The sequence below is a fragment of the Simochromis diagramma genome, unplaced genomic scaffold (genome assembly GCF_900408965.1).
Source record: "Simochromis diagramma unplaced genomic scaffold, fSimDia1.1 OVJJ01000618.1, whole genome shotgun sequence".
Classification (NCBI taxonomy): Eukaryota; Metazoa; Chordata; class Actinopteri; order Cichliformes; family Cichlidae; genus Simochromis; species Simochromis diagramma.
In genome coordinates this window covers 9,315,838-9,343,505 of record NW_024387423.1, presented here as the reverse complement: position 1 = coordinate 9,343,505, position 27,668 = coordinate 9,315,838, and the positions used below count along the sequence as shown (strand labels likewise).

At 41.9% G+C, this 27,668-nt stretch overlaps 1 protein-coding gene across 6 annotated transcripts in view; it reads left to right on the top strand.

Moving 5' to 3' along the window:
• macf1b (microtubule actin crosslinking factor 1b) overlaps positions 1 to 23,184 on the top strand; it is a 30,549-nt gene extending 7,365 nt beyond the window's left edge. For 3 of the 6 annotated variants that reach the window (XM_040012636.1, XM_040012635.1, XM_040012634.1), the window contains 38 exons: positions 9,384 to 9,431; positions 9,567 to 9,737; positions 10,273 to 10,439; positions 10,525 to 10,684; positions 10,796 to 10,880; positions 11,156 to 11,400; positions 11,986 to 12,105; positions 12,234 to 12,341; positions 12,435 to 12,653; positions 12,973 to 13,176; positions 13,254 to 13,485; positions 13,602 to 13,828; positions 13,921 to 14,043; positions 14,128 to 14,229; positions 14,344 to 14,445; positions 14,568 to 14,732; positions 14,925 to 15,080; positions 15,354 to 15,551; positions 15,668 to 15,796; positions 15,904 to 16,074; positions 16,194 to 16,349; positions 16,476 to 16,682; positions 16,801 to 16,920; positions 17,000 to 17,169; positions 17,297 to 17,456; positions 17,760 to 17,954; positions 18,228 to 18,353; positions 18,583 to 18,726; positions 18,921 to 19,109; positions 19,229 to 19,343; positions 19,477 to 19,643; positions 19,804 to 19,966; positions 20,105 to 20,259; positions 20,366 to 20,440; positions 20,599 to 20,716; positions 22,493 to 22,638; positions 22,831 to 22,951; positions 23,095 to 23,184. In XM_040012636.1, coding sequence (XP_039868570.1) covers positions 9,384 to 9,431; positions 9,567 to 9,737; positions 10,273 to 10,439; positions 10,525 to 10,684; positions 10,796 to 10,880; positions 11,156 to 11,400; positions 11,986 to 12,105; positions 12,234 to 12,341; positions 12,435 to 12,653; positions 12,973 to 13,176; positions 13,254 to 13,485; positions 13,602 to 13,828; positions 13,921 to 14,043; positions 14,128 to 14,229; positions 14,344 to 14,445; positions 14,568 to 14,732; positions 14,925 to 15,080; positions 15,354 to 15,551; positions 15,668 to 15,796; positions 15,904 to 16,074; positions 16,194 to 16,349; positions 16,476 to 16,682; positions 16,801 to 16,920; positions 17,000 to 17,169; positions 17,297 to 17,456; positions 17,760 to 17,954; positions 18,228 to 18,353; positions 18,583 to 18,726; positions 18,921 to 19,109; positions 19,229 to 19,343; positions 19,477 to 19,643; positions 19,804 to 19,966; positions 20,105 to 20,259; positions 20,366 to 20,440; positions 20,599 to 20,716; positions 22,493 to 22,638; positions 22,831 to 22,951; positions 23,095 to 23,120 — 5,685 coding nt within the window. In that variant the 3' untranslated portion in view covers positions 23,121 to 23,184. Of the gene's footprint in view, positions 1 to 4,570; positions 5,475 to 8,467; positions 9,217 to 9,383; positions 9,432 to 9,566; positions 9,738 to 10,272; positions 10,440 to 10,524; positions 10,685 to 10,795; positions 10,881 to 11,155; positions 11,401 to 11,985; positions 12,106 to 12,233; positions 12,342 to 12,434; positions 12,654 to 12,972; positions 13,177 to 13,253; positions 13,486 to 13,601; positions 13,829 to 13,920; positions 14,044 to 14,127; positions 14,230 to 14,343; positions 14,446 to 14,567; positions 14,733 to 14,924; positions 15,081 to 15,353; positions 15,552 to 15,667; positions 15,797 to 15,903; positions 16,075 to 16,193; positions 16,350 to 16,475; positions 16,683 to 16,800; positions 16,921 to 16,999; positions 17,170 to 17,296; positions 17,457 to 17,759; positions 17,955 to 18,227; positions 18,354 to 18,582; positions 18,727 to 18,920; positions 19,110 to 19,228; positions 19,344 to 19,476; positions 19,644 to 19,803; positions 19,967 to 20,104; positions 20,260 to 20,365; positions 20,441 to 20,598; positions 20,717 to 22,492; positions 22,639 to 22,830; positions 22,952 to 23,094 lie in introns of those variants that run through there. The other 3 variants (XM_040012631.1, XM_040012632.1, XM_040012633.1) reach the window with 2 other exon arrangements.
• The last annotated feature ends 4,484 nt before the right edge of the window (positions 23,185 to 27,668 follow it).

The following is a 27,668-nucleotide window of genomic DNA, read 5'->3' as shown; positions in this document are numbered from 1 at the left end:
AAAACACAAGGAGGGGAAACAAGGGTTCACAGATACATAAAGGGGCACACAGGAGGTAACCAAATAAGGAACATCTTAACTAAACAACCTAGGAACCAAGGCATAAATAGAGAACAAAATACAAAACACACAAAAACTAAGAATACTGGGCCAACATGGCCCAGGACCATGACAACTGAGCACAACCAGAGATATGCAAGTGTAAAAAATTGTTTTTTTAAATGGATTAATACTTCTTTGGGAACACCACAGCAGATCATTCTCTACCTCTTTTTACTCTGTCCGACTCACAGGATGATTAATCTGAACTGCATGCTTATCTGAACTTGTAAGTTATAGAATTAATTAAGTGGCAAAATTTCCAATTTGTTTAACAAGACAGAAACTGAATGTAATTTCATACACTTCTCCGTCCACTTTGCCTTACCTGCACTTTTTCCTCACCTCTCTTCTGAACCTATAATACCACTTTAAGAGCAAGTTGATTAACGTGTTAATGAAATTATTAGCACAATCGCTGCACTTTCTACATTTCTCTTTACATATATCACCGTAGAAATAATTTTACCCACTACACCGGCACTTTAAAAATGAAAACGCATCAGAGAGGCTGAAAACCGCAGTCGCAGCGATGGTAATTTCAACTTTCCTTTTGTACGGTGGCAGAACAAAATGTGACTGACACGTCAAAGTGACAACGCTTTGTCAATAAAGGTTAAGGTCAAAAGTTCTTCTCTCCATCACCCCCCACCCACCCCCACCCCCCCGCCCCCAGTCCATGCTGATGAGATAAAGACACTTTGTGTTTTAAAGGTCTCTGGTTTTGCTCAGACTTTGGCAGATTCTGCATCCCAACTAAACCCCGTGAGGACGACTTCAAAACAAACTCAGGAAAGGCAGTGAAAGATCAGAACCTATTATCCGCTCCTCTCTGTCCCTGACAGCTTGCAAACAGTAACCCTCCTCTGACGCTGTCATAACCTTTAGGAAAGACGAGGCTTGTTGCCGAAAAGGCAAACGGATAATCCATTAGGCTCAGATGGCCGTGAAGTAAATTTGTTTATTTTAACTTGAATCTTATTTTGAAAACAATTTGATGCTCTTTTTGTTCTCGTAGCGCATCTAATTCATTTTCATCTTATTGCACTTTGGGTAATCTCGTCCATTACAGACTTTTTGTCCACAGCAGTATGGGGTCTCTTCTTTTACTGCCCATGCTTTCCTGTTCTCAGTATAAAATGCAGACTTATGGCTTTAAATTTTCTCCTCCTGGCAGCGATTGAATCAAATGCATACTTGATGATGTGGCTGAACTCCTCTATCCTCGAGTGGCTGAATCCTTCTCTCACCCACGGGTGTGATTTCCAGTATCCAGGCAGCCCAGTAGGGCCCAAGCAACCCAGCAGGAAAACCCATCAGCTTTTCATCCACTTTTCTTGGAAAGGACCTCTTTGGTGATAAATGACAGTGTGTGTGCGCTGAATAGTGCTTCTGGTTTGACCCTCAAAAGGGACCTTCTCTTTTTTTCATTTCTTGTGAAGAGGGCTAATTACCATGTTCTGTAGAAGAGCTATTGAGGTCTTATTTAATTTGAAGGCAGCAGAGAGGATGAGATAGGCGAGGAGGGGGGGAAACAAGCCTGTAAAATTAATCTTTTCTCTCAGGTCCTTTGGCACACGGGATCTGTGATCAAATTTAGGCTCCCACTGGACACTAATTTGATATCACATTAATTTGGGCTTTACTCAATTTTCAAACCTGCGTCCACTCCATTATCACATGCATTTTGGGAATCTGGATTCGGCAGAAGGAAAAATGAGATGATTTCACTACAGTTTCACCAGCTTATTGCATCATTGCATAGCTCAAAGTGCCAGCTGCTCTTTAACCACACCAGCCTTCTTTTTGAGAACTATTTGAAGCTCTATGTGCACCTACTGTGAAATGGAGAGGGGAGATTTTGGCAAAGTATTTAATTAGTACTGAGGGGACTGGAGGATGGTGAAAGCCGGGATCAGGTGTCATGGATTTACAACAATGTCTTCCTGGCAAAGTAGTGCCCCTTTACTGCCAGCTCCTTTCAGAAAAGAAGAAAGGGGGACGGGGAATGTGGGACTTACTTTCTCATTAAGCAGCTAAAGACAAAAGCTCTCAAAGTGACCTAAGGAAACAGCTATCAATGAATGTGTGGATCTTTTACTGCTAAACCGTCAGCTAAAGGTGTTCATGGTATGTGACTGCTTTCTGTATTACTGTACATTTCCAGGGGTGTGTAATACAGAAAGCCTTTTGTCCTATAAGACAAGACAGCGAAGCTTTGAATCTGCACTGGAGTGTTCAGAGGTTAAATAACTTGACCTTCAGAGGTCATTCTATTCAATTAAGCCACTCTCTCACTGGCCACAGTGACAGGCTTTTTTTCAGTTTTTTCCCTCTATGACATCGTCTACTTCTTTCCTTTTTTTTTCAAACACCAGTTGCATAAATTTAAGTTGTAGAGGGCTGGGGGTCAGAAGTGGGGCACTGTTGTAGGAGTTGAGGATCACCGAAAACCTGAAACACATTCAAAGCAGATTAAACAGCCTATTTTTACCATCACAAGACTCTTCATGTGTCATTAACACAGGAAGGTCTTGAATGCTGTTGAGCACAATAGAACAATGACTGTTTAACCAAAATTTCACTATGAAAGATTTTAGAAACAGAACATAGCCGTGTTAGCTGTCAGAAGACAGAGGGACAGAATCCTCCTGTTAGTCATAGCTCAACCTCACCACATCCACTTTTAATAGACCCAACAGAGCAGTTTCACATTATATGTTTTAATGGCACGTTTTAGGTTATTTACCCATGGGGTCGCCACAGTGGATGGCTCTCCCTGCTTCATTTACCACAGATTTTACACCGGATGCCCTTCCTGATGCAATCCTCCCATTTATCTGGGCTTTGGGACCAGCACTACGAGTAGACTAGCTTGTGACACTCCCCATATCCTGGCTATGTGGCTCCTTCCGGTCTTGAATCAGGAACATATTATTACTGTATATGTTGTAGTAATGCTATCAAACAGCTTATATACTACCAACTATTGGTCAGTCCATGCTACATCTCACAAGATATTTCTAAAGACATTCGTTACCTCCATTAATGTGGATGAATCCTCATGGTGATTTTCATACTTTTGCGTTGGGTCCAGATGACCTTTATTTGGTTTTTGGTTTTGTGGGGGTATTTAATAAGTATTGAATTGATTTAGGAAAAACAAAATAGTGATTGCACCTGGCTTGATTGACAAAATCTCAGCAAAAACAGAAATATTTCCAGCATCTACAATAATTGTTAGTTATCATGGTTATTAGCATGTTAAATAAAGGCTAAGATGCTGAAGCTGTTAGCATATGATAACATTTAGCAGAAATTAGCATTATTTAGACCACTGGTTTAACTCTAGACCAGTTTTGTGTTGTCTGGTGTTTAGTCTAAAGTGAAAGTAGATTATCAAAAATGGTAATCTTGGGCCGAGCAATGTATTTCAATTTAAAGGGATAAAAAAAGTATATTGCTTATTTTAATCGATTGTAACTCTTTGTTAACGGAGTTACGTTGTCGTTCTGAGACACAAACTGAATAAACCACGACTCGGCGTACATCTCATGCAAACAAAGTTTACATTGACAGCTTCCAAGACATTTCTACTCACGTGTAACGCAGTAGGCACTTCACACGAGAACAATTGATATTGATTTTATGATATAAGTACCTGTTCAGTGAATGCACATTAACATTCCTGCTGCTGTTAAGATATTGCAGTTCATGGCAACACTGGCTGAGAAGTGTGGCTTAGGCAGCAGGCTGAGTGGCAGGTATCTACATGTACGACTGAGTGGATGTGTACAGGCGAGACAGAGTGAAAAAGAATGTGTGTGCAAGGTGCATGCATGTGTGCATTTGGAGAATTAGTCAGTTGTTTGATTGTTTGGTTGGCTGGAGAAAGATAGAAGGAAAAATGATAAAGAGGGCAGAGCTTGGCCTTGTTACTAAGGTACTCGCATAAATCCGTGTGTTTATGTATCCCGCCTTCACATCATTTCCAGACATTTTTTGGCGTTACTTATGGCATTGGTCATGTTTGAAGCAATACCAGAAATGTGTTAAAACATGGTTGCCCAGATTATTCACCTTAAATGATAAGGATGTATTTTTGTAATGGCGTTGGCATACATAATGCTTGGTGTATTGCATTTCTAAGGCAAATATTGTGACTTCCTTAAATGGGGCATGATAGAATTTCACCATAGGGGTCTTTCCTTGCTTTCCCATGCCAAAAGCATAGAAAAGACTCTGTATTATCTTCCCGTTGCTCTCTATTTTGTGTTTGCTTCCAGCCTCTTTGTTTACAGGGTTGAGTTGCAGTGGCTGGAAGTGAGTTGAAAAGTAATCTGAGATGTTTTACAGTAATTAGTTGTCCTTGTTGCTGCTGTGGAGACTGCTGCACTGCCTCAGAATGGGGAATCGGGGACTGCAAGGGGGTTGGGGTGAATGTGTAAGTGGGTGGATGGCAGGGTGGGTGTGGGTCCCTTCTTTTGTAGCCTGCACTACTCTCCCTCGCCGTCGAGAGAGGGAATGGGCCGAGGCAGCTGTCACTTACCATGTGAATGTTTCAAGGGCGACCCAGGGGTCTTTAGAAAACTCTCCTTTTTTTTGCCCCCCACCCCATTTTTCATGAAGAAGCAGCATGGAGTTTCTGAGCCACAGTCGGACCCAGAGGAGGGGCTTTGTTGGATGAGAAGGGGGAGAGTGAGAGAGAAAAAATAAGCCTGGGGAAGGTAAAGGGGGCACTTTGCTGCCAGGCTGCCCGGTACAGGAGCAACCTGAGCATCAGCAGCACTGGTGGGAATAGCGCTGCCACGCCGTTATATGGAACTGGCACAATTTGACCTCAATGTGAAAACTGCTCTTGGCTGGGAACTGTGGGAGTTCAACTGAGCCGTTGGAATACATTGTCTCCATCTGGGCGCACTATCCCATCGGTGGCGTTAACAAGGAAAGAATTCCTCCATCGCAGCTCCCACAACAAAGAAGAAAGGGAGAGGAGCAGAGCTGGTGGGAGGAGAAGTGAAGTGACGGGAGGGGAGGGGAAGGGTGCACTGTGAAGGGAGAGGAGGGCATTGTTTGCCTGTGACTGTGGGCAACGGAAAAGCATGAGTTATCAGGACATGTGTGAGTGTGTTTAGAAAGTGTGTTTGTATGCGAGCATGTGTGAATGAGTGCACTTGATTGAGTGTGAGCTGGAGGGAGCATGCATGTGTATGCATTCGGGGAGCCTTCAGTTCAGGATGTTGGAGGTGGGAGGCCATTCAAGGGATGCTCAAACAAAGCTGGATTTTTTTTCTATCTTTGTCTTCTTTTTGAACGGTGATTGAGGAGTAGCTGGATTCCTTTACTCATGCTGTTGGGCTCGACTGTGCTTCGGGGTAAGTGTAATTCACGTAAGCTTCTAACCGCCAAAACTGCCACTAAGTCAGGGCTGGCCTAGAGAGACTTTACTTTTGCACTTTGCCGGTCAGGGATTAAACTAAGAGGTCGTAGCAGTGAGAGATCCAACTGAAGGATTTTCTGCATTTACTCAGTTCAAGAGGCAATAAAATATTCCAAAGCATCAATATGAATGGATCATTCAAATGTAAGTACATAAGTGTATTTTTTTTAGTTCAGCTATATATTCTTTGTGAACATTTTCTCAATTCCTTGTATGGAGACATGCCCCTTTTACAACAGCTACAACTAGCACATGGTATTTTATATAGTAGTGCTGTATTGCACATTTAGAGGACAGTGTGCAACCTTGTACATTATCCACCCTAAAATGTTATGAGTCTCATGGGTGAATGCACAGCTGCCATCCCTGATTAGGGACCACTACAATGATTACTACTTCAGGACCTCCCTCAAAAGAAACCAGCACACAACAGTGACACAACATTAAGGCTCTACTGTTCTGATTGATGATTATTGTTCGCCACTAATTACCAGTCCACTCGTATCGAGCTTATTACACCAAATCAGTGTATAAATATGATGAAAAACATACAATACAAATATCCTCTATATGGTATTTTAGATGCTCATAATGCATACACACATATAAATGAATATTACTAATTTTGATGTTCGTGCTTTTATACTATATACAAGTCCCTTTACTATAGTCATAATCCAATTCATCAGGAAATGGACTGCAGTCGTGTATCATAAATCACAGCTGAGAGCAGAGAAAGGGCCATTTGAATTAAGGGCCATTTTAAAGGTGGTTAAGTGATGGGATGGTTAGGTCAATATCAGTTATATAGTAGAGTGGCTCTCTGGTTGCCTGGCTCCCTTTCAACTACCATTGTGCAAAAAGGTGAGAGGTGTATATCAGATCCAGGGATGCTGAGAAGGGATTCTTTCATGAAATAATGTAGGTCACTGTGTTAGTACATGTCCTCCTTAAAAACCGAATGATTATTGTTTTTTTCACTCTATATCAGGTCGAAGGGGTCAAGGCAACATAATGAGAATAAGAATACATAAGCCTGTGTATTTCAAACAGAATCTCCTTTTTACTGTAGCATGTGATGAAAGTGGTCCTCAGCATATCCTCACACAGTGTGCTGTGAAATCACTGTAAGAGCAGCCGTGTAGTTTAGTAAACGACCACACATGTGGTGCGGTAACCAGAGAAGGCACACCCTCTCTGCTGAATTGTTAACCCATATTGACAGAGCCACAGACACTCTCTCGCTTCCTCGGGAGACTGCTGGGCAGTGATCTGGGCTAACTGGGTAATCATTGATCTTCAGGCTGGGGCTTTGTCTGGGCACTACTCTCTGATCTGACTGTGTACTCCCCTGTGGTTTCTTAACTGCATCATCTGCTCAGCAGAAACATGCATGATGTAGGTAATTGCTAGCTTAATGCACATGGAGGCATCATACCAACATAGGTCATATTTAGATTCCCATCCAGTTAAACACTGTCAGATTTCATCTTACTACAGTGATCAAGCATATGTAACCTTAGCTCCTTTATGGGTGTGCCAATTTGAATGAAACTTTTCACAAACATCGTCACACATACAGCTATATATATATAATAAATAAGAATTGAGTCAAACAAAAAAGGAGAACCAAATGAAGGACTTTAAAAAGCCCGCCTAAGGCAGATCTGATTTAAATTTGTTTTGTATATTGACAGTAGAGAGACGTTCTCCTTGGCTGTAGACTTTTTTGTCTAAGAAGCTGCAAAAATAAAGAAGCTGCATCTACAGGCTATTTTTTTAGCAATCGATTATGGGTGTAATATACAGAATAACTGTCTATCTTTATAGCACTGTACATCCACATCCTCCGCATTCTCAGTAGTTTGAGGAGCCAACATCCCAATTTCCTCTTTGATGACCCATAGAGGCCCCCCACAGATCTTTAGTCACCAAGCATGACCTGAAATGACCTGTAATAATTCTGAATGGACCAGTCCAATCATGACTCAGAGGGAGGACCTAACTCCAACAGCACCCCTCCCTGTGCTATCCTGATGGGCTCACCTCAGCTCCACTAGACCGAGATAATTACTCTCACCTTTAACCTTCCTGTTAAAACAATGAAGGCACTGAGCTGAGGGACAGGCAGACAGGCTAACACCGTAAACTGTCACTCATGTAGTAATTCTGATCAGGTTAGATGGTGATCAGATCATTTTTGTATTCAGAATTCTGCAGTAGTAGTGTGGTAATAGGAGAGAGTCAGGCTTTAGTTTTCCATAAAGGTCACCAGCTATCAGTCTGTGTAATAACAGTGTATACTGTAAGGTATGCTACTGATTGGTGTCTGTTACACCAACAACTCCCCCACTACTCTCATGCCGCTTAGTTTTCCTGCACCTCCTCTTGTTGTCACCCTCTAGAAAGGCGATGTCTGCGTGTTAATGGCTGTCATATTTGATCAGATCCTTAGCGGCTTTCCCAGGACTGGTCCAGGCTGAGTTACAGAAAGCGCTGGCTGATTGCCACTGCTTTTTCTGTGCCAGGCTCAACAGTGGGATCCTCGACAAGCCTGTCACATTGATTTCTAAGCCCAGAATATTTCGGTTGGTGATGTGACATAGAGGGGAGTGCGTGTGTTTGCGGGTGTTTATGTGAAATCTAGACAAAGGGATGGGGAGTATCCTGGCCAAGTATCTCTGATGCATTTTCCTATGGTCCTTCAGTGCCAAGAAAAGGGCAACACTGGCAAAGAAATGTAGCAAATGGAGAATGTGAGACACTGATTTACTTTATTTGTTAGCAGTTTTCTGGACGTGTAAGCTATGCAAGGAGTAACTCGTGCCTTTGAAACTGGGAAGCTATGCTTTTAAAATAAGTATTATTTTGTGGATTCACAAACTGAGCAATTATTCATTGCATGATGACCCCCTTGTCTTATTTTAGGTAGCTGAAGAAACTCCCGCATGCATGGCCGCTGGCCCTTACCTGACCTATTACCTCATTAGCCACTGGGCTGAAGGATTATGGGCAACCTCATCAGCCGGCCCAGCTGCCTGGGCCAGAAGTCCAAGCATGTCAGGTCAGATGAGGACTTTCTGAAGGAGTGCTACCAACGAAGAAAAGAGTGGCAGCCCGCAGAGCAACATGGGGAGGCCAAAAAGGAAGAGACTATCAAAGACAAAGCCAACAATGATGCGAGCAAGGAAAGAGAGGTGGAGAGTTACAAGGAACCCCAGGAAATTGATCTTAAAAGGGAGCAGGGAGCTGAAACTCCCATTTCAGATAAACCCCTTCACAGCTCTCCTGCGTCAACAATCAGGAGTACCAGTACTCTAGAAAATGCTTGGCAAGGCAGCCCGTCTCCCATAAAAACCTCTCGAAATGGCACACTGACAAGGAGGACAGTGCCTCCTGAGTTCGCCAGATCACCTCTGGCTCACCCAGAGAAAACCGCTGCAGAGAGGAGGGCCAGCTTCCAGAGGAGAGACTCTAGAGAAGGAAGCCCCTGGTCCTGGAAGAATGTGGCATCACGTGAGGTCACAGAAGTGACAGAGGTGACAGAGACAACTGTAACAGAAATTGTGGAAGTGACAGAGTATCCACCAGGAGATAAAGGAGGGAACCCGATTGTCACCAGAACCGTGAGAGTCTTGAATGGTGTCGCGGAGGAACTTGCAGAGGTTGAAAAAAAGGTTGACTCTCAAATATGAGAAGTTGTATCTGGTTTTCTTTTCACTCTTTACATTATTCTTTCTATCCTAGAACTCTCTCTGTCTGTACAAGCAATATGTTTTTTGGGTATTTCTATATCAAAATGTTTATGAATTGACAAAACACTAGGATTGTCTTTACTTTGCAGCTCCAAAGTTCAAGCTCAGATCAGGATCCCACCCTGGATAAATGGAGGGTAGGTTTTACCCATATCATATTTCTGTTGTAGTTAAGCCGATTATATTTCAGGTGAAACAACCTTGTTTTAAAGAAAACATTTTTTATTCACAGTTAAGAAATTGATACTGATATGTTGTGGTCTTTTGTCAAGGGAACAAGATCTGCCTTGGCACTAAAGGATGTTTCTACAGATTCTGAAACATTTCTCCAAAACCTGGAAGCTTTGCTTAAATGGGTCAAAGAAATAGAGGAGCTCACAGCAAATCAGAAACCCCCATCATCAGAGGTGAAAGTGGTGAAAGCACAGCTCCAAGAACAAAAGGTTTGTTATGTTCAACATCGCATCATGTTTCCACTGAGTTCTGCAGCGGGCAAAAAGAATTACCTATAGGAAGATGTCCTGAATCCATGGAAAATGCTCTAGTGCTTCCGTTTTAAGGTAAATCTGCTCTATTCAGCAGTGAATGGGTGGTGTTTATCACCACAATGAGCTTCAGTAAGTCTTTGTCTACATGTCCTGAGGGCATATAAAAGCAGGGAAGTCTCTCACCTTTCAGCGGCAGTCACACCCATTGTGCGCTCTTTGGAGGAGGTGAAACCTGTCTGGTTCTTGATAATGTAGGTTTGTGAAACAGGACTCCCCCCTCACTGACTGGCACAAAAACAGGAAGAAAAACAAAAAAAGCAAAAATAAAAGGGGAGGCGGCTTTGAGAAATATTAACATTAGGTGCAAGCAATGTCGCTTCTCAGAAATCGTACATAAAATGTTAAGAATAGGTTTTCTGTATAGCAGTATCAATAGTGTTTGTGATTCCACATAATATCACTTCACCTGAGATGTTCAGCTGTTTCACAGCTCTTGCAGCGTCTCCTAACAGACCGGAGGCGTAGTATGACCTCCATGATGTCAGAAGGCACTCAGCTGGTGGAGGCCCATGTGGGAGAAGAAGGGGAGCAAGTAAAGGTCAAACTATCCACTCTTAATCAGAAGTGGGAGGCCCTACAACAGGAAGCAGAACAAAGGTGAACCACTTTTACTATCAATATTGATTTGACAAGACTGCATCACGAGACAAACATCACTCACTGATTACGGGGACTTTCGTAGGAGGGCAAGCCTGGAGCTCATCCTTCCCAGGGCCCAGCTTTTCCAGGAAGGAGTGGACAGCTTGCAGCAATGGCTCATATCTATGGAACAGACTCTAGCTGAACTTCGAAATGCAGAAAGAGTAATGCTGCATCTCACAGAGGCCTCCGACCGGGCCAAGGTTAGAAATCTAAAGCGAATGGACTGCCATGCAAAGTAAAGGTGGATTGTATTGTTTAAATAGAAGAATAGATTTTACAATACATTTTAAACACTTTTTTTCTTCCTTCAGGCTGTTGTTGAAGAAATTCAAGTTAAAACTGCTGAACTAGGGAAAATACAGAAGTCAGGTCATGAGCTAATGGAAGCATTATCAGGTAATGTTTACATACATCTTTAAATTAGTTATTGTAGATGGATGTATTAATAGAAGTTCTGCCCATGTCTGTCCCTTGTCGCTTGTTTGATAACTCCTTGATTAATCAACACTATTATATGAGAAGACTGAGATGTGATCTACCACTCGTTCAAACAACTTCAAACCAAACACTGCACTTCCTTGCATCCTCAGCAGTACACCTGCCAAGCGTGATGCTGGTGGTTATTTTGATGAATGGCTACTGTGTAAATCTGGATTTACCTTTTCTTTCAGAGGAGGAAGCCCAGCAAGTCCAGGAGAGGATGGATGCTTTGCGTATTCGTTGCTCTGTGCTGAGTCTGAGCAGTCTGGACGTGCTGCAGAGACTGGAACAAGCGCTTGAGGCCTCCAGTCGTTGTACCTCCAGCCAAGAGGACCTCCACCTGTGGCTGGGTCGCATTGAGCGGGAGCTCTTGGGGGCAGCAGGGGCACAGACTCATGCTGGAGATGCAGTACTATGTGCAGCTGAGAGACAAAGGGTAATGTTTACACATAATTAAAGGTTTTTAGGGTTTATACAAGGAAATACCACTTGATCGCCATTGAAAAGTGGAAGTGCAAAGCTAATGTAATATGTGGAAAAAAAAAACATTTTCACAGGACTCTGTAAAAGTAATGTGAAGAACTAAGTACACCACCAAATTCAAAAGAGCCATCTAAGCAGCAATAAAGTAATTGCTTCTATATGACTTCATCAATCTGTCATATTATTGTGGAGCTGGGGTTGGCATTTCATTTTCCCAAGAAGAAACTGGGACTGTCTGTTGTAGGTTTCTTGACGTACTTGGGATTGTTGTCTTGTCACCTGATCTAATTTTGACCAAGCATTAGCTGCCATCAAGTCAGTGTTGTTGTAGGACAGTCTTGCTCTAATAGCACTTTCATGAACTTTAAGATTTAACTGAGACCTGAAGACTCTGAGAGAAAGCCATTAGGTTTTGTGTAATTTCTTTATTGTCACATGGTGTTTTTTACTTAAGATGTTGGAAGCCTTCAGAACATATCTATTTGTATCTGAATGATAATTGTTTTGTTTATGTGACAATACTGTGTATTTTTAACAGTTGGAAAAGGCAGTGGTAAAGGAGATAGCTTGGTTCAAAGATACAGCAGCCAAACTTGAGAAGCTGAAAACTATTGATCTTGATCCAGAGCTCATCGCAGAACAGGTCTATGAGCAAAAGGTCAGGACACACACACACAGACACGATATATTATACAGTACATGCTACAGTTTTATAAGTCCATCAATAGGAATGTTTGGTAACTGATTTTAACTTGATTTTAACTTGATATAATGTTACCTGTACAGATTTTAGCAGTTGAGATTCTACAACATCGGTTCAATATTGAGAAGATGGTAAAAATCACTGAAATCTTGATGACATACAGCGATGAAGGGGAAACTGGCGATCTTCGGGTACACTCTCAACTAAAATTTCATCAATGAAGCAAACACATACATGACTCGGGAGGTTTGAATGTATTTTTTCCACTGTTACATCTCCTGCAGACCCCAATTGAGGCTTTACAAGAACAATGCAACACCACCTCAGCTACCAATTCCCACGTGGTCCTGCAGCTTGAGCATGCTCAGTCACTCCTCCATCAATTCTCTGAGGGCTTTGCTGAGGTTTCACCGTGGCTGGAAGAAACTCAGACCCTGATTGGCCAGCTGTCCCTCACCACAATTAGCTATGAGGCATTTCGGGAACAACAGGACCTTTTACAGGTAAAGAAACCTGCTTTCCCATATCAGAGTGCCAGCTTTTCTCTTCTTTCATCACCCTTTTTGTGCTGGTGAACAATGAAGTCCTTTCAGACTTTATAGCCACTGCCACTATTTTTCTCTGGGTAAATGTGCTAATCTGTTAAACCATAGTTCATTAATGTAATTTACTTCATGACAGGGTTACTCTCCTGTTGTGTCAGGCCTGTCACTGCAAGTGACACAAAGGGATTTTTAACCTTTCCCTGTCCATTTCAAATGCTTTCTGGTAAATAAAGTGCTCTCTGCATTGTTAAACTTTTTTTTTCTCTCTTGTGCTTAGGGTCTTCGGGAATCTATAGCTGAACATAGACCTTTGATTGCACGTTTATGCTCTCTGGCAAAACGCCTGTCAGAACTAAACTCCATTCAGGGGGATCAGTTCTGCCGCAAGGCCACAGAGGCTGAGGAGCAGCATAGAGCTATTAGAGACCGCGTGAGAGAGACTGCCAATCTACTGGAGGAGTCCTTGCCTCGATTCACTCAGGTAAGAATCTTTGTTTGGAAATGTTCACCAGTTTGTCCTATACTGGTTCACAGCTTAATGTTTTCTTATTCCTCTAGCTGAACGAGAGGATGACTCTTATCAAAGAGAGTCTACACCGCCTGCTCAGTCGCATACAGACACCCACCTTACTTCAAGGTCTCACGCCAAGAATCCAAGAGCAGCTGCAGGACAACAAGCAAACCTTGGCTGAGTTGTCCAAACTTGAGTTAGGCCTCAGCAGCGTCAAAACACAGGCAGGTGAACTACTGGCTAACACTCGGGCTGCTGGGGATGGATCAATCAGCACAGGTGACCATATTCTCAGATCTCCTGAAAACACACAAAACCACAAGCTGCAATGTTTTTTATTATGTGGAAAAGTTTAAATTCTAAGCAGTTTGCTTGCCATATCCTTGTGATCCCAGCAATTCAAGAGCGAGTGTCCAGCTTGTCCCTGCTTTGGGATGAGACACATAATCAAGCTAAAGAGAGGGAAACCTGGCTGCTCAAACTCTTGGACCTTGCCATTAAATACTGGAGCGATGTCGGCGATGTCACAGCTGCTCTTAATGATGCTCAGCAGGCGGTTTTGGATCTCAATGCTAGTCGAACAGACTCTGAAACAATACGTCAGAGCCTTGAAACCATGCAGGTTGGTCTGGAGACTTTAAAAGGAAGCGTGCGTGAAGAACCCATATTGTTAGAAAGACATGTTGTAACTTTTTCCATCTTTTCAACTTATAGACTCTCAGGGAGGATATAGACAGTTTGCAGGGAGATCTGGACAGTCTTGGCGTTCTGGGAATGGAGCTGATGTCAGCATGCGGGGATACTGACAAACCAGATGTCACAAAGAGCCTAGATGAAGTATGAAACATATCTGAAAGTAATTTTTTTCAGCTGATTAAACTGTGCACTGACATAAAACCATATATTTTTGCTGGCTTAAAGCTCTATTGCACGTGGAACAACTTAAGCAAACTATGGAATGAATGTCACAAAAAGCTGGAGGACTCCTTGCAGATGGCACTGCATTATCAAGATACCATGCAGGTATGTGTCCAAGTGCAATACAAAACCATTTATATGGTATGCATACATTTATAATAACATACATGTCATTATCACAGCTATATTAAATAACACACCACATCTTTTTACTATCAGGGACTGTTTGAGTGGTTGAAATCAGCTGAGCTGAGTTCTGCAGAGGAGTTCGTGGTAGGAACTGACTTGGAGTCAGTCAAAGAACAGCTATGTGACCTCAAGGTGTGTTCATTCTCCATACTGCCCTAGAACCTGCAATTACATTCATTCATAACGGCACCTTTGCCTATTAAAAGTAATGTGTTCTCTTGGTATATGTTTGCGTACGGTATCCCTTGTTTTAGGAATTGAAGCGGGAACTTTACCAAAAGAAGATTGAGATAGAAAGTCTGAACCATCGGTTTGTGTGTCGGCTGTCTCCAGGCTCAGAGCGTCCAGGCTCAATCTCGCCACTGTGTGACTTCAGACAGCGCTGGGACAGTCTGGAGTCAGAGACTGTCAACAGACAGGTAAGAAGATGACAGGAGGTAGAGTGATGCAATGCTAATGTTAATGTGGCTATTAGCTGCTATATCTGCTGTGCCACAACTTCAAAAGACATTTTACTGAAACAAAGGTGAGCTAGCCTGTAATAAATGTGTAAAAATGATCTGTTTCCAATGTTTCTAATGATATGTACTATCCACTCATTATGTTTACAGCATCAGTTAGAGTGTGCTCTGCTGGGTCTCGGTCAGTTCCAAAACACACTGGATGAGCTGCACACTTGGCTTTCCAGGACCACTGAACAACTGCAGGGCAGCCAGCCAATCAGCATTGACCTGCAGGCATGTGAAATAGAGCTGGCTAAACACAAGGTTGGTGGTGGCCTTAATAAATACAGACATACTGTGACTAACATTTCAATCCAGCCTTTCAGTAGGCTACTTTGTCAACGCTGGAAACTTTGTGTTTGCATGTGTGTGTCTTGTTTATTGTATGCTTACACACCACCTATCTGAGTCATCTGATAAGAGTCAGAAATAACTAACACCAGAAAACACTTAGCCCAAAACAATCCAAGCAATACATTGCGGAAATACTATACATATGCATTAAATCTCTTCCCTCCTCCTTTTTCCTTCTCAAAGGTGTTGCGGAATGATGTTATGTCTCATGTTCGCACAATGGAGTCCCTCAACAAGGCAGGCAGGGGGCTGCTGGAGGTTGGGTCCGCAGAAGGTCCACATGGTCTGCAATCTCGATTGGAGCATCTCAATGAAAGCTGGGAGTTTGTCCGCTGTGAGACTGAACGAAGGCAGCTGGAATTAGAGAACAGACTGAGTCAGGTGAAGACAGAATTATATTGTTACACTGGATCAGAAGTCTTTTTGATTGTAAAACACGATTCAGTTTATTTATAACAAATGTTGATGCACGATATATGTATATTGTGTTGGCACAGGTGCAAGATGTTACAATGGAGATTCAGGACCTTTTACAGTGGTTGGAGAATACAGAACTGAGACTGTCCTCTTCTAAAACCATGTGGGGCATGCCGGACTCTGCAAGTGAAAGGCTCAATGCCCACTTGGTGAGGCTGATTAGAGTTTAAAATTAAAAATGTCAACTATAATCCTGGAAACATACATGTGAAGATATTGGTTCTAATTCTTTGGCTCTCCTGACTTGACGTGACAGGAGTTGTGTAATGAGATGGAGTCAAAGCTCCACACCTATACAGATGTGAAGAATGCCATTCACAGGATGCTGGAGAGCAGCGGTGTTGTGCGGGGATCGAGCACCGAACACAGCTTGTCGATTCTTGAACAGAAATGGGCGTCTGTTTACAGCAAAGTCCAGGAGCGAAAGGTCCTTTAATATAGCACAGTCAACACGCTGCCTCATTGAGATTTGTTTTCAGTTCCAGTGTGTTTTATTGCAAATACATGTTATTACAGTAAATCAGAGTGAATGGCTTTTTTCTACAGGCACAGCTCACAGAGGGACTCAATTTGGCCAAGGAGTTTCACAGCAGTGTCCAGGAGCTACTCACTAAGATGAGCAAGTGTGAAGAGTCTATGGGGAACCTGCCAGCTCCTAGCTTTGTTCTGGACACAGTTTGTGCACAGCTGCACAGTCACAGAGTAGGTTTTATTTATTTATTTTTTTAAATACCTGTTGTATTTTTGTTTTTATTGCTTCCAGTCCAGAGATCTAAACCCTGTAATATGTATTGGCTTTTCATTTATGAAATTCTTTTATCTATACAGACACTGGTGAATGAGGTAAACAATTATGGAGAGAAGAAGACCACAGTGGAGAACGCAGGCCTCAGACTGACTGAGCTCAGCAGAAAGGACGACTGTGATGTCATTCATAACCTAATCATGACCATCCAGGATCGATACAAAAAGTTACAGCAGCGGACTTCAGAAAGAGGAAGGATGCTGGAGGATGTTAAAAAGAATGCCAAGCAGGTATATTTCATCTCTAATATACAGAGATATGTAACCTTCATCTTTCTCATGCGTGTATATGAATCTAATGTGCCACACCCACGGAGAGCTTTGTATAAAATGTTTCGATCTCATTCAGTTTAATGAATCTTGGCGCCTCCTGGTGGACTGGATGACAGAGGTCGAACAGACATTAGACACACATAAGGAGATTGCGGTGTCCCACGAAGAGATTAAGCAACAATTGACAGAGCAAAAGGTACATTATAAACATGGTGTGTAAGCACCTTTGCTGTTCACTTATGTGTCACTCATTTGCCGATCGCTCTTGTAATTAGGAGTTCCAGAAACTACTGAGATCAAAGAGGCCCATGTACGAGGCAACACTGAAGAGCGGTCGCAGTCTGCATGAAAGAGCTCAAACCTCCCACGATAGGCAGCATCTGGAGAACTTAATGGCTGAACTCAAAGACACATGGGACACCATCAGTGGCAAGTCCATGGAGAGGTACAGAACTGTATGCCGTATACAACTGAATTTCTACCAAAAATGAGCTAAACATTCACATTAATACAGATAAATAACCAAAAAAAAAAGCGTACTCAAAGTGTTTGTGTTTTCTGTTTTCTTTTAGGCAACACAAGCTAGAGGAAGCACTGCTGTTCTCAGGAAGATTCACTGATGCTCTGCAGGCACTGAACGACTGGCTGTATAGAGCAGAACCCCAACTGGCTGAAGACGTACCTGTTGGTGGAGACAAAGACATGGTCAACAATCTCATAGACAAACACAAGGTACCCACAAATACAGTTTGGAAAAAATCAGCCTTTGCAACCAACCCACAGGACTTATTCTAATGTTTTCATTCTAAATGCAGTGTTATTCATTTCCTCATTTTCATATTAGAGGGTGTAATGCAGTCTTGTACATGAAGTGTTTACTAACAGTTGTATATCACATGTATTATTAATGTATATACGTACAATTAATGTTAAGTGCTACTTGTTGTACTCTGAATTTGCAGCTCCTTCTTCACAGTCCTTCCTCATGAGTAAAATAAAATAGTTGGTTTTAGCCTTTTTTTCTCTTTCTCTCAGGCCTTCCAGAAGGAGTTGGGAAAGCGAGCCGGATGCATTAGGACCCTGAAGCGCTCTGTGAGAGATCTGACCAGGAGCAGCACGGCCGACGCTCACTGGCTGCAGGAGCAGATGGATGAACTAGAGGGCCGCTGGGAAGCTGTGTGCAAACTGTCAGTCAGCAAGCAGGACAGGCTGGAGGCTGCGCTTCAGCAGGTGTTGTACACGAATAGTAAAGGCTGTGAGGCTGTCCTGTGTGTGCAACAGCTGTTTTAAAAGTAGAAGCTGGAATTTTGACATTCAGTATTAAATGCTGATCCGACTGTGTCACTTAATCTGTCAAGACATAACCTTTTGCACTGATACTGATAGCTTCTGCACAAAAACTGACAGGTAGTCGTGTTTCTTTAAGTTTTGTCAAAAGTCATGAAAAAACACATGATGTGAAGCACTAATAAGGAGCTAAACTCCCCTCTTTGTTCTTGTTAGGCTGAAAAGTTCGACGGGCTCGTTCATTGTTTCATGGAGCGGCTCACCGAGGCCGAGAGGATCCTAAAATACGGGGTCATACCAGAGGAGGAGGAAGGTCTGCTTTCCTTCCGCAAACAACACGAGGTCAGTATAAAATTTTGTCACTCCCTGTAGAGAAATTATTGTTTTTCCCAGCTTATCAGCTTCCAGTGAGTGCAAAGGACAGACTCTGCTACAGAAGAAGCTGGTGCTGATAAGAGTTTAGTGTTTGGCTGAAGGTCAGTTAAACAAAGCTGTGCTTGATCGTAGCTGTAAGGACGGCTACCTCGAGCATCAAAAAACTCATCCAAGTCTTTTTATTGCTCCGCCACAGGAGTCGCTGTCTGCCTTGCAGGCTCAGGCAGTGGAGCTTGAGAACATCCAGTGTTTGGGTGAGGAGATTCTTGCCTCCTGCCATCCAGACTCCATAATCACCCTAAAATCGTGGATCAGTGTCACTAAGACACGCTACGAGGAAGTGAGTGCCTTTGTGCCAAAGTAATACACACAAGGTTCTATTTTCCTTTAATTATATTAAAAAACAAATCATTTGATTGTTTAGGTAACTGTTGCTATCAGTCACCAAAATGGCTTGAATGCTGGAAGACATTTTATCAATGTATAAACAGCGAGCTGTGTAATTTTCTCCCCCTCTTTTGTTTTCCGAGTCAGGTTCAGACCTGGGCCCAGCAGCAGGGCCAGAAGATCCAAGCCAGTTTGACAGCGCTGGAGACAGAGAGAGAGGAAGTCCAAAGACTGCTGGACTGGATCTCATCAGCAGAGGAAGCCCTCAGCCTCAGAGATCAAGAGCCTCTGCCTGAGGCCACAGAGCATAACCAAAAACTCATTGAGCAACACACAGTATGAGTTCCTTTTTCTTTGAGAGCACGAGTTATTTACCATGTTTGCACTGCAAAACCCCCAGTTTTACAACATGCTTACTGTACTTTGTAGTCTCAGTTATGGACTCCTCTCCGCAGGTATTCATGGAGGAGTTAAATAAAAAGTTCCCAGAGGTAGAACATGCCACAAAATCCTGCAAACACAAGAGCATTTCGAAGCAGCAAGTTTCCCCAAGCAAACGGCCCCTCACCAGTAAGCCACTGTGAAAACAGCATTCTGTGCATGCATTCGTAAAGGGTTAAAGGTTGAGTAGTTCACTGCTAATGACCTGTCAAGCACATACAGTATCATTTGACTGAGATGAATGATGACTTTCTTTGTCCAGAGAGAAGGAGTGCTATGAAGTTGCAGCCTGCTATACCAGTCCCCCTGGAGCACCTTGACCCTCAGACCCCACAGCTCAGTCAGCTGGTCAGTGAGTGGCAGAAACTTTGGCTCCTGGCTGTGGCGAGACAAAACCGCTTGGAACAACACCAGCAATTGCTCAAAGAGGTCATTGTGCTTTTTGCAACATAACTGTAATAACGTTGAGAGACTCTGGTACCATTGTAGGTGGCCAAAACAATAAAAATGTTTTTGAAATTATTATTAGGAGAGACATTTTGACATTCAAAGATTTAAAAAGGTTGTGATATTTTGCTGTTTCCCACAGATGGAAGAATTTGCAAACTTTGACTTTAACATTTGGCGAAAGCGTTACATACAGTGGATTAGTCATTTGAAGTCTCGGATCTTGGACGTGTTTCGCAGCATCGACCGGGACCAGGATGGACGGATTAGCCAGAAGGAGTTCATCGATTATGTTCTTGCCTCTAGTGAGACTTTCTTACCTGTAATAATCAGTTCATTGCTGACACTAATGTAGCTCTCATTCTGGATTATAGTGCTTTAACTCTTTACGTTAAGATCTGCATGGCTGGTGTTCAAGATAAGGCTTTGTACTCCTTCTGTAGAATTCCCCACAAGCTCTCTAGAGATGAACGCTGTCGCCAACATCTTTGACATGAACAACGACGGTTTCATCGACTACTATGAGTTTGTGAGCGCGCTCCATCCCAGCAGAGATCCCTACAGAAAAACACTGGATGCCGATCAGATCAATGAAGAGGTAAGAAGAGCATGTTCAAAAGGAATAATTAAGAAAAAGTTAAACTAATGTATTCCTTATGAGGGAGGTTTTTCAACTCATGGTGTCATTATCCTGCCTTTATTAGGTGAGCCGACAGGTAGCACAGTGTAACTGTCCCAAGAGGTTTCAAGTGGAGCAAATAAGTGCCAACAGATACAGGGTGAGTCGACTGTTAGTCACTGATTCAAAAGATATGCAACTTCATATTTAAAATGCTAAAATCCTCGACCACAGAGGAAATTTATGTCTTACATGGATTTCCTCTGTCCATCAGTACTTCTAATGCTGTAATATTATATTATTTAATGTTTGCTCCAGTTTGGAGATTCCCAACAACTGAGGATGGTTCGAATCCTGCGTAGCACATTGATGGTCAGAGTCGGAGGAGGCTGGACTGCTCTGGATGAGTTCCTGGTTAAAAATGATCCCTGCAGAGGTTGTAATAGTCATTATTTCCTGCATAACTAAAATGCCTTTCTTTCAAAGACAAGCTGTTACAAAACCATAAAGGATAAAACATCTCTTAACATTGCTTTCTCAGCTATATCTAGTTGGCCAATAATGGCCTTTTCATTTGACATTCAGGTGAATTAGATTAAAAAGTGAAAGGTGAAACAAACTAATATCAAGAACTGACCAATTCATGTTTAGCACTAAAAAAATCCTTTTGCAATCAAAAAGATCTACATGTAGAGCCATCAAGGCTAAAATCGGGTTAAATCTGGTCAAAAGTAAAGGTCAAATAGATGACTAGATCACAGCTGGCTGTTGACCTCTTATATTTAAAGAAAAAAAAATGCAAACTTTCTGTTTCTGATGGGCTCCTGTTGTTATTTGTCACATGGTAAGCTGATTAGGACAAGCCTGTGGACATTAAAACATTATTTTTCCCATGTGGAAAGACAGAACGGCAGATTCCAGGTTTGAATCTGTTGGTTATGGAAAGACTTTGTAAAAGTCTTTATGAGGAAGAGTGTATAATTATACATGTCTGTGAAGGTTCTCAGTCATTCAGGTCATCGTAGTCTAAGGAGCTTGGAAAGAAAAGCATCTGGACTTCTTTAAGTTGCTTGAAGACGTTTCACCTCTCATCCGAGAAGCTTCTTCAGTTCTAAGGTCAAATGGTGGAGAGTCCCAGATTTAAACCCAGTGGGAGTATCCCCCCAAAGAGGGAAAAAGGACCCCCTGATGATCCTCTAATCACATGAGCCAAGGTGTGAAAACGGGTGTGGGTCACAATCAGCCAGGGTTTCGGGTGAGCTCATTGTGAAACCTGGATCCACCCTATCATGTGATTTCTTGAGGTCAGATGGCCCAGGGTGCGAGTGGATTCACCCGAAAGACAAAACTCCAAAACACAAACTTAACAATGTGGTGTATGCTGTACAGTGCAGCGAGGAATGCCCAGACCTCCATATTGGAGAGACCAAACAGCCACTTCACAAGCGCATGGCACAACATAGAAGAGCCACCTCCACAGGACAAGACTCAGCAGTCCATCTGCATCTAAAGGTCAAAGGTCACTCTTTCAAGGATGCCAATGTTCACATTTTGGACAGAGAGGATAGATGGTTTGAAGGAGGAGTGAAATAAGCCATCTATGTCCACTGTGAGCGACCATCTTTGAACAGAGGCGGTGGTTTACGACACCAACTGTCTGCCATCTATAATCCAGTTTTGAGTTCCCTCCCCAGACGCCTTAACGCCCACTCACACCCTGGGCCATCTGACCTCAGGAAATCACATGATAGGGTGGGGCCAGGTTACACAATGAGCTCACCCGAAACCCTGGCTGATTGTGACCCACACCCGCTTTCACACCTTGGCTCATGTGATTAGGTAGAGGATCATCAGGGGGTCCTTTGTCCCTCTTTGGGGGGATACTCCCACTGGGTTTAAATCTGGGACTCTCCACCATTTGACGCTTTTCTTTCCAAGCTCCTTAGACTATAATTATACACATTTTTTTTCTTTTCACCCTTCAACCAAATCTCAACATTCTTTAGACATCTTGCAAAGTTGTCTTCAACATATTTTAGCCATCTTTTCACTGAGTTTTTGTTGGGTTGGAGGGGTTGTTAACACAGCGTATGTGAAAAAACTTTAGTCTTATTAATATCTACATGTTGGCTGACTATAATAATAGGTGTATCTATAAATAATGAGAAGTTTTGCCATTTTCTGTAAAATCCCTCTGTTGTGTCTCCAACAGTAAAAGGTCGGACCAACCTGAAGATAAAAGAGAAGTACTTGTCCCCAGCTGGGAGCACCTCTAAAGGTTTGACTGTCAGCAGGTCCAACTCAAGCCTCAGCCTGTACAGCAGTGCCTCTGCCCCCACCAGCCCCATGACACGCAAGGTAAGCTTTAAGCTGCGGGTAAAGAAACTTCCTATCTTTCTAATATTGAAATGAGCGAATTTCCATAACAATGTAGGATCAAGTTGCACCTTTCTACCTCTCAAATGAAGAACAGTAGCAACCAGAAAAAATGTAAATGTATTTTATTATGGAGACATTTATCAGTAATTGGTGTAACATATCTGGCTTTAGGCATTACTTCGTAGGAGTTTCTCAGGTGACCGCTGCATTCGCCCCAGGAGCTCCATAGCTGCTTTGGGGTCTGACCTACAGTTTGCCACAACAGGGGAGGATAACTCTCCATCACCACCAGGTTATTTTTTATTTTTTGCTTGATTTTTTTAGGCAAACTGCTTTCTCGTGCATCCAGTAAAGTTGCAACATTCACTTTTAGAACTTGAGAAACTTGTTGTGTTAACCCGATTCTGTCTGTTTTCATTCTTTTGCACCTTCTAGACGAAACTGAGAGGTTGCCCACATGATTATCTCTCCTTCTGAGCACCCTGAGTATGCTGCAGCGCTCAACCCAAACACAGCCTTGAAGCCCCAAAAGAATGACAAGCAAAAGTTAGGTGCTAGAAGGGGCCTGAAAATAATGGAATCATTCACATTTGACCAGGTGAAAATGAAGGAAAAATACAGGAAAGGTCACCGAAAGTGCTGCTAACAGGCGTGCAGCTTTAGGTAATCTGCGTGAGAAGAATGTCTCAGTGTGGACAATGAGGGGTCAGTCCAGATGCAAGGCAGAGATTTTTTTTGTCCCTTTTTTCTCATTTCATATATTTGTATCTGATTGCGTAGAGAGTAAGAATTTCTGCATGGATACTTGCTGCATGATAGCCAGAGCATTGCTTTAATCAGAACTGCTTTTATTTTCCAAGCCTGCTAAAGATGAGCTAAAGTTGGACGGTGTCGGGAGATGTCAGTAACGCTCTGTTACTGATTCAAGGTGACATAGTGCTAAGACTCACATATGATGGCACTGAAAGGTGTTGTGTTATCTGACTCTGCTATCAACATCCAAAAAAAATACTCATATACCAAAATCATAACTATATAAAGGGTACAGTATGCCGTCCGTCAGCTTTGTAATATTTTTTTTTGTTTTTATGTCATTCCATGATGAGGATATTGTTGGCAGGGCCACACTTTCTTTTGTCTTTTAATTTTTTTGGACAGCATGTTTTCATATAAATGTATTTTTATTCTTTATTGTAAGGATGCTCTAAACACTGGAGATTGTTTAACGAACAATGCACTGAAGTACGACGGGCCATTGTTGATTTGTAGAGATTCTTTTTCTCAGGACTGGTTGTGTCTTTCGATGTATGTTTCTATGGAACATTACTGTGAACATGTAGATGTGTTTTTTTCTTCATAACACTGTACTTAGAAAAATTTCTTTAGCGCATTTGTCTTTATAAATATGCACTTTTCTGTGTCCAACTACTGTAGATATGTCGTGCTAAGTAAGAGGATGTCTTACATATGATTTATACAAACTATAATTTTAGTTTGGGGTTCATAAAAAAATAATGTTGACAATTTTATGTCATGAGAATGCAGTGGTTGTATATTTAATATTTCTGTTAGTTTCTATGCTTTTCTGGCATTTTAAGCAACACAGTATCGTTTTTTTGTTTTGTTTTCTGCCATTCAATCAGTTCAGAAACTCTCACATTTGTTAATTCATTATTCGCCTTCCAAAGATGTTAAAAAGAACATTCAACACTAGTTTCCTTAATAACAACACATGAGCCTGGACATAACAGTATGTATTGTTTCAGCAATAAACAACAAACCACATTTATCTTGAGAAATAATCAACTACAAGTCCACCATCATCATCATCATCATCCACTGGTAGTGTTGCAAAGCTTTTATTCTGCGGGTTAATCATAGACCAGTTAATACTCTACAATATGTGTAACCACTATGTTTGTAAGTGTCCCTTTGTACTAGATCCACCTGAGGTTGAGTAGCTTCAGTAGCTTATGTCATGGCATTTGGTCTATGCAGTTGTCAACTGAATTTTTTAAAGTCAAAAATGTTTTACGTGATGGAATACATTTTCTCTTTGCCTCGTGTTTGGAGACAGTTGATAATTTACTGTACTGTAAAAAATTACAACAGCCAGATTTCACTTCGATTGCTATGCACCCTGATCTTTCTGTACTGTAAATGTTTCTATACCCAGCACTCATTCTGATGTCTAACTTTAGATGAATGTCACTAATAATTTTACATCCACTTGTATAAAAAATAAAACTTTTGTATAAAAATATGAAATAGTTTGCTATTAATATTATTACATTTGCTAATATATAGTTCTAGGGTTGGTACCTACCAAAATGCCCTCTGTGGAGGAGGCAGAAGACCAACTACAATGGCAGAGGTTACTGGGGTAGTTAAGAAGCTCCGTGGTGCCAAGTTGCCAGGCTAGGATGAGATTCCAAAATCCTGAGATGATAAAGGTTCTGGCCATTGTATGGCTGTCTTGGCTGACACTTGGTTGACGTGGAGGTCTAAGACAATGCCTGTGGAGTGGAGTGGTGGTTGCCATTTACCAAAAAGTGGGTGTGCTTAAATTTTCAGGGTATCAAGATCTTGAAAAAGATTCTCCGGCTGACTGTCGAACCTCGGTCCAGATCTTCAGGAAAAGCACTGCCAGTTCTGTCCAAACAGTGGGCCAGGTCATCATCCTTACAGGACTTTTGGCTGGATCATATGAGTTTGACCCTCCCTTCAATCATGTGTTTTGTGGATTTGGAGAAAGTTTACTGGGGTGAACTGTGGGAGTATGGAGTGTGTCTGTTGTTACAGGCCACGGGGTCTATGTATAATCAAAGTCAGAGTTGTCCACATTTCTGGCACAAAATCAGGCATGTTTTCAGTGGATGTTGGGCTCCACCAGGGTTGAACTTTATCTCTAATCCTATTTGTCATATTCATTGACAGTTGAGGTGGTTCAGGTATTAAGTTAAGATGTTTTAGGGGCTGCTCCCTATGAAGGTTTTCCAACCATGCCAGACTGGGAAGAGATGTCAGGGTAGGCCCAGAACATCTTACACTGTTGGGAAGCCTCGTTGTTTTTCTCAAATGGTGCCAAATTTGATGCATTTGTCAGTTCAGAGTTGAGGACGTGGGTTGTGTCAATGATAGACAAATCCTCTCTGTCAAGGCATGCTTGGACAACTGACCGCTATAGCTGGGTCAATGCTTACAGGTGGGCACTAGATGCTCAAAACAAGATTCAATAGCAGTATAAGCTGATTGGCTAATTATTTCCTTTTAAATTCCAAAAAACATTTTGTTTGAAACATTAAACTGAATCTGCCATATTACCTGACATGGTATGACAAAGAAACATCTAAATATTAGGCTAAAAGAACATGTCAGTCACTTTAACTACAGAATGTGTCTGAAGGTCAAGTGTTTATGATAGATTCTCAAAGAAATGTAATCTGTTGATTCTCAGGAACATTGCCCTCCTGTTGGTGACTCTTTCAGACTCCGTTGCAGAGTACATGCAATACCAAAAACACAGACATATTTATTTAAACATGGGGCCCAGCTGTTTTGAAAAAGAAAGCAGGGTATTGTACTTCTACACAAATATTCATTATGAATCCAGGTCACAGGAGTGCCCTTTAGCCTACTTCCAGTCCTGAGTGGCTTTTTGCTTTGGTTGTTTTTTTTCTTTTTTCTTTTTTTTTTTTTCAAAACAACTTCTGTCCTGTGACTGGATATCAGTCTTCATTTCCCAGTGATAAACACACATTTATCATGAGGCAACATTTCTTTAACTGGTTATAAGAATGTTTTAAGTTTTAAGGGTGCTTTCAGACATGAGCACCTCTCTGTGGTTTGTGTGTTTTGACATTTTCAAAAACCCGGTTGCCTATTTAATGTTTGATGTAATCAGTAGTGTTTGGTGATTGTGGCCAGCATGGTTCTGTTGAAGTCTTTCGCCCCAGTTTTTATAGAGTTGACAATGAATTGATAAAGAAAGAAGAGGCACAGTTTTCTGCACTTTCAGCAAATATGAATTGATATAATTCGACACTTTAAGAAATATTTAGCTGATTTTGGACTCCACATTTATGCATGTGTGTGTGTAATAAACTGAAAAGGCTCTTATTTCCCCTTCTGAATATTGTAATGCCAAAAAGATTTTCAGAGCCGAAGGTTACACTTTGCTTTTTATCAATAACTGATGTTGCGTGCTGTCGCTTTATCCCTGCTTGAGCTCCACAAAAGTTGGTATGTGCTCTGGAACTCCCTCCTTCCTGCTCTAATGTCTAAAAGTCTGACTCTCCTTCTACAATTATAAGTAAAATCCTTTCTTCATCAGTCAGCCCTCTGCTTCCAAAAGTATGCGCATAGGTTGAAAACAGAAGTTAGTAAGTCTTGGTGTTAACTACAAACAGTGTTGGGGAGTAATAGAATACATGTACCGGTGTTACGTATTTAAAATACAAAATATGAGTAACTGTATTCCGCTACAGTTACCATTTAAAAAGGTGATAATTAGAATACAGTTACTCTGTTGAAATAAACTGATTACACGGCGGCCTTTTCCTGTTTCATATGTTTGGCTATTCCTTCAATCCAAACAAAACACGCAATAAGAGGCTCTAATGTAAGCGTCCTGTTAATGTTGGTGGCGTTAGTTACACAATGGACCCGAAGCCAGGACAACAGAGCCAGCAGTGCACGGGCAGGAATTCATTTCTTACTTGGAAATTCCGACATCACTTCACATTTAAAGAAGAAAGGGATGGGCGAGAACTGACCATGCAATGCAAACTCTGTTTGCCTGCAACCAAGCTGCTCTCAGCGTCAAAAGACTCCACCTCCAATCTAAAGAAATATCTGGAAGTAAGTTATTTTTAAAAAACTAACATTAGCCTAAGCCTACTGCAACTACCTGGTTTTAGTTGTGCTAGCTACCTGGGAGATGTGCCACTAAAGTATCTTCGATTTACTATTGCTGTGTGATTTATTACTATTACTGAAGGCTATTCGCC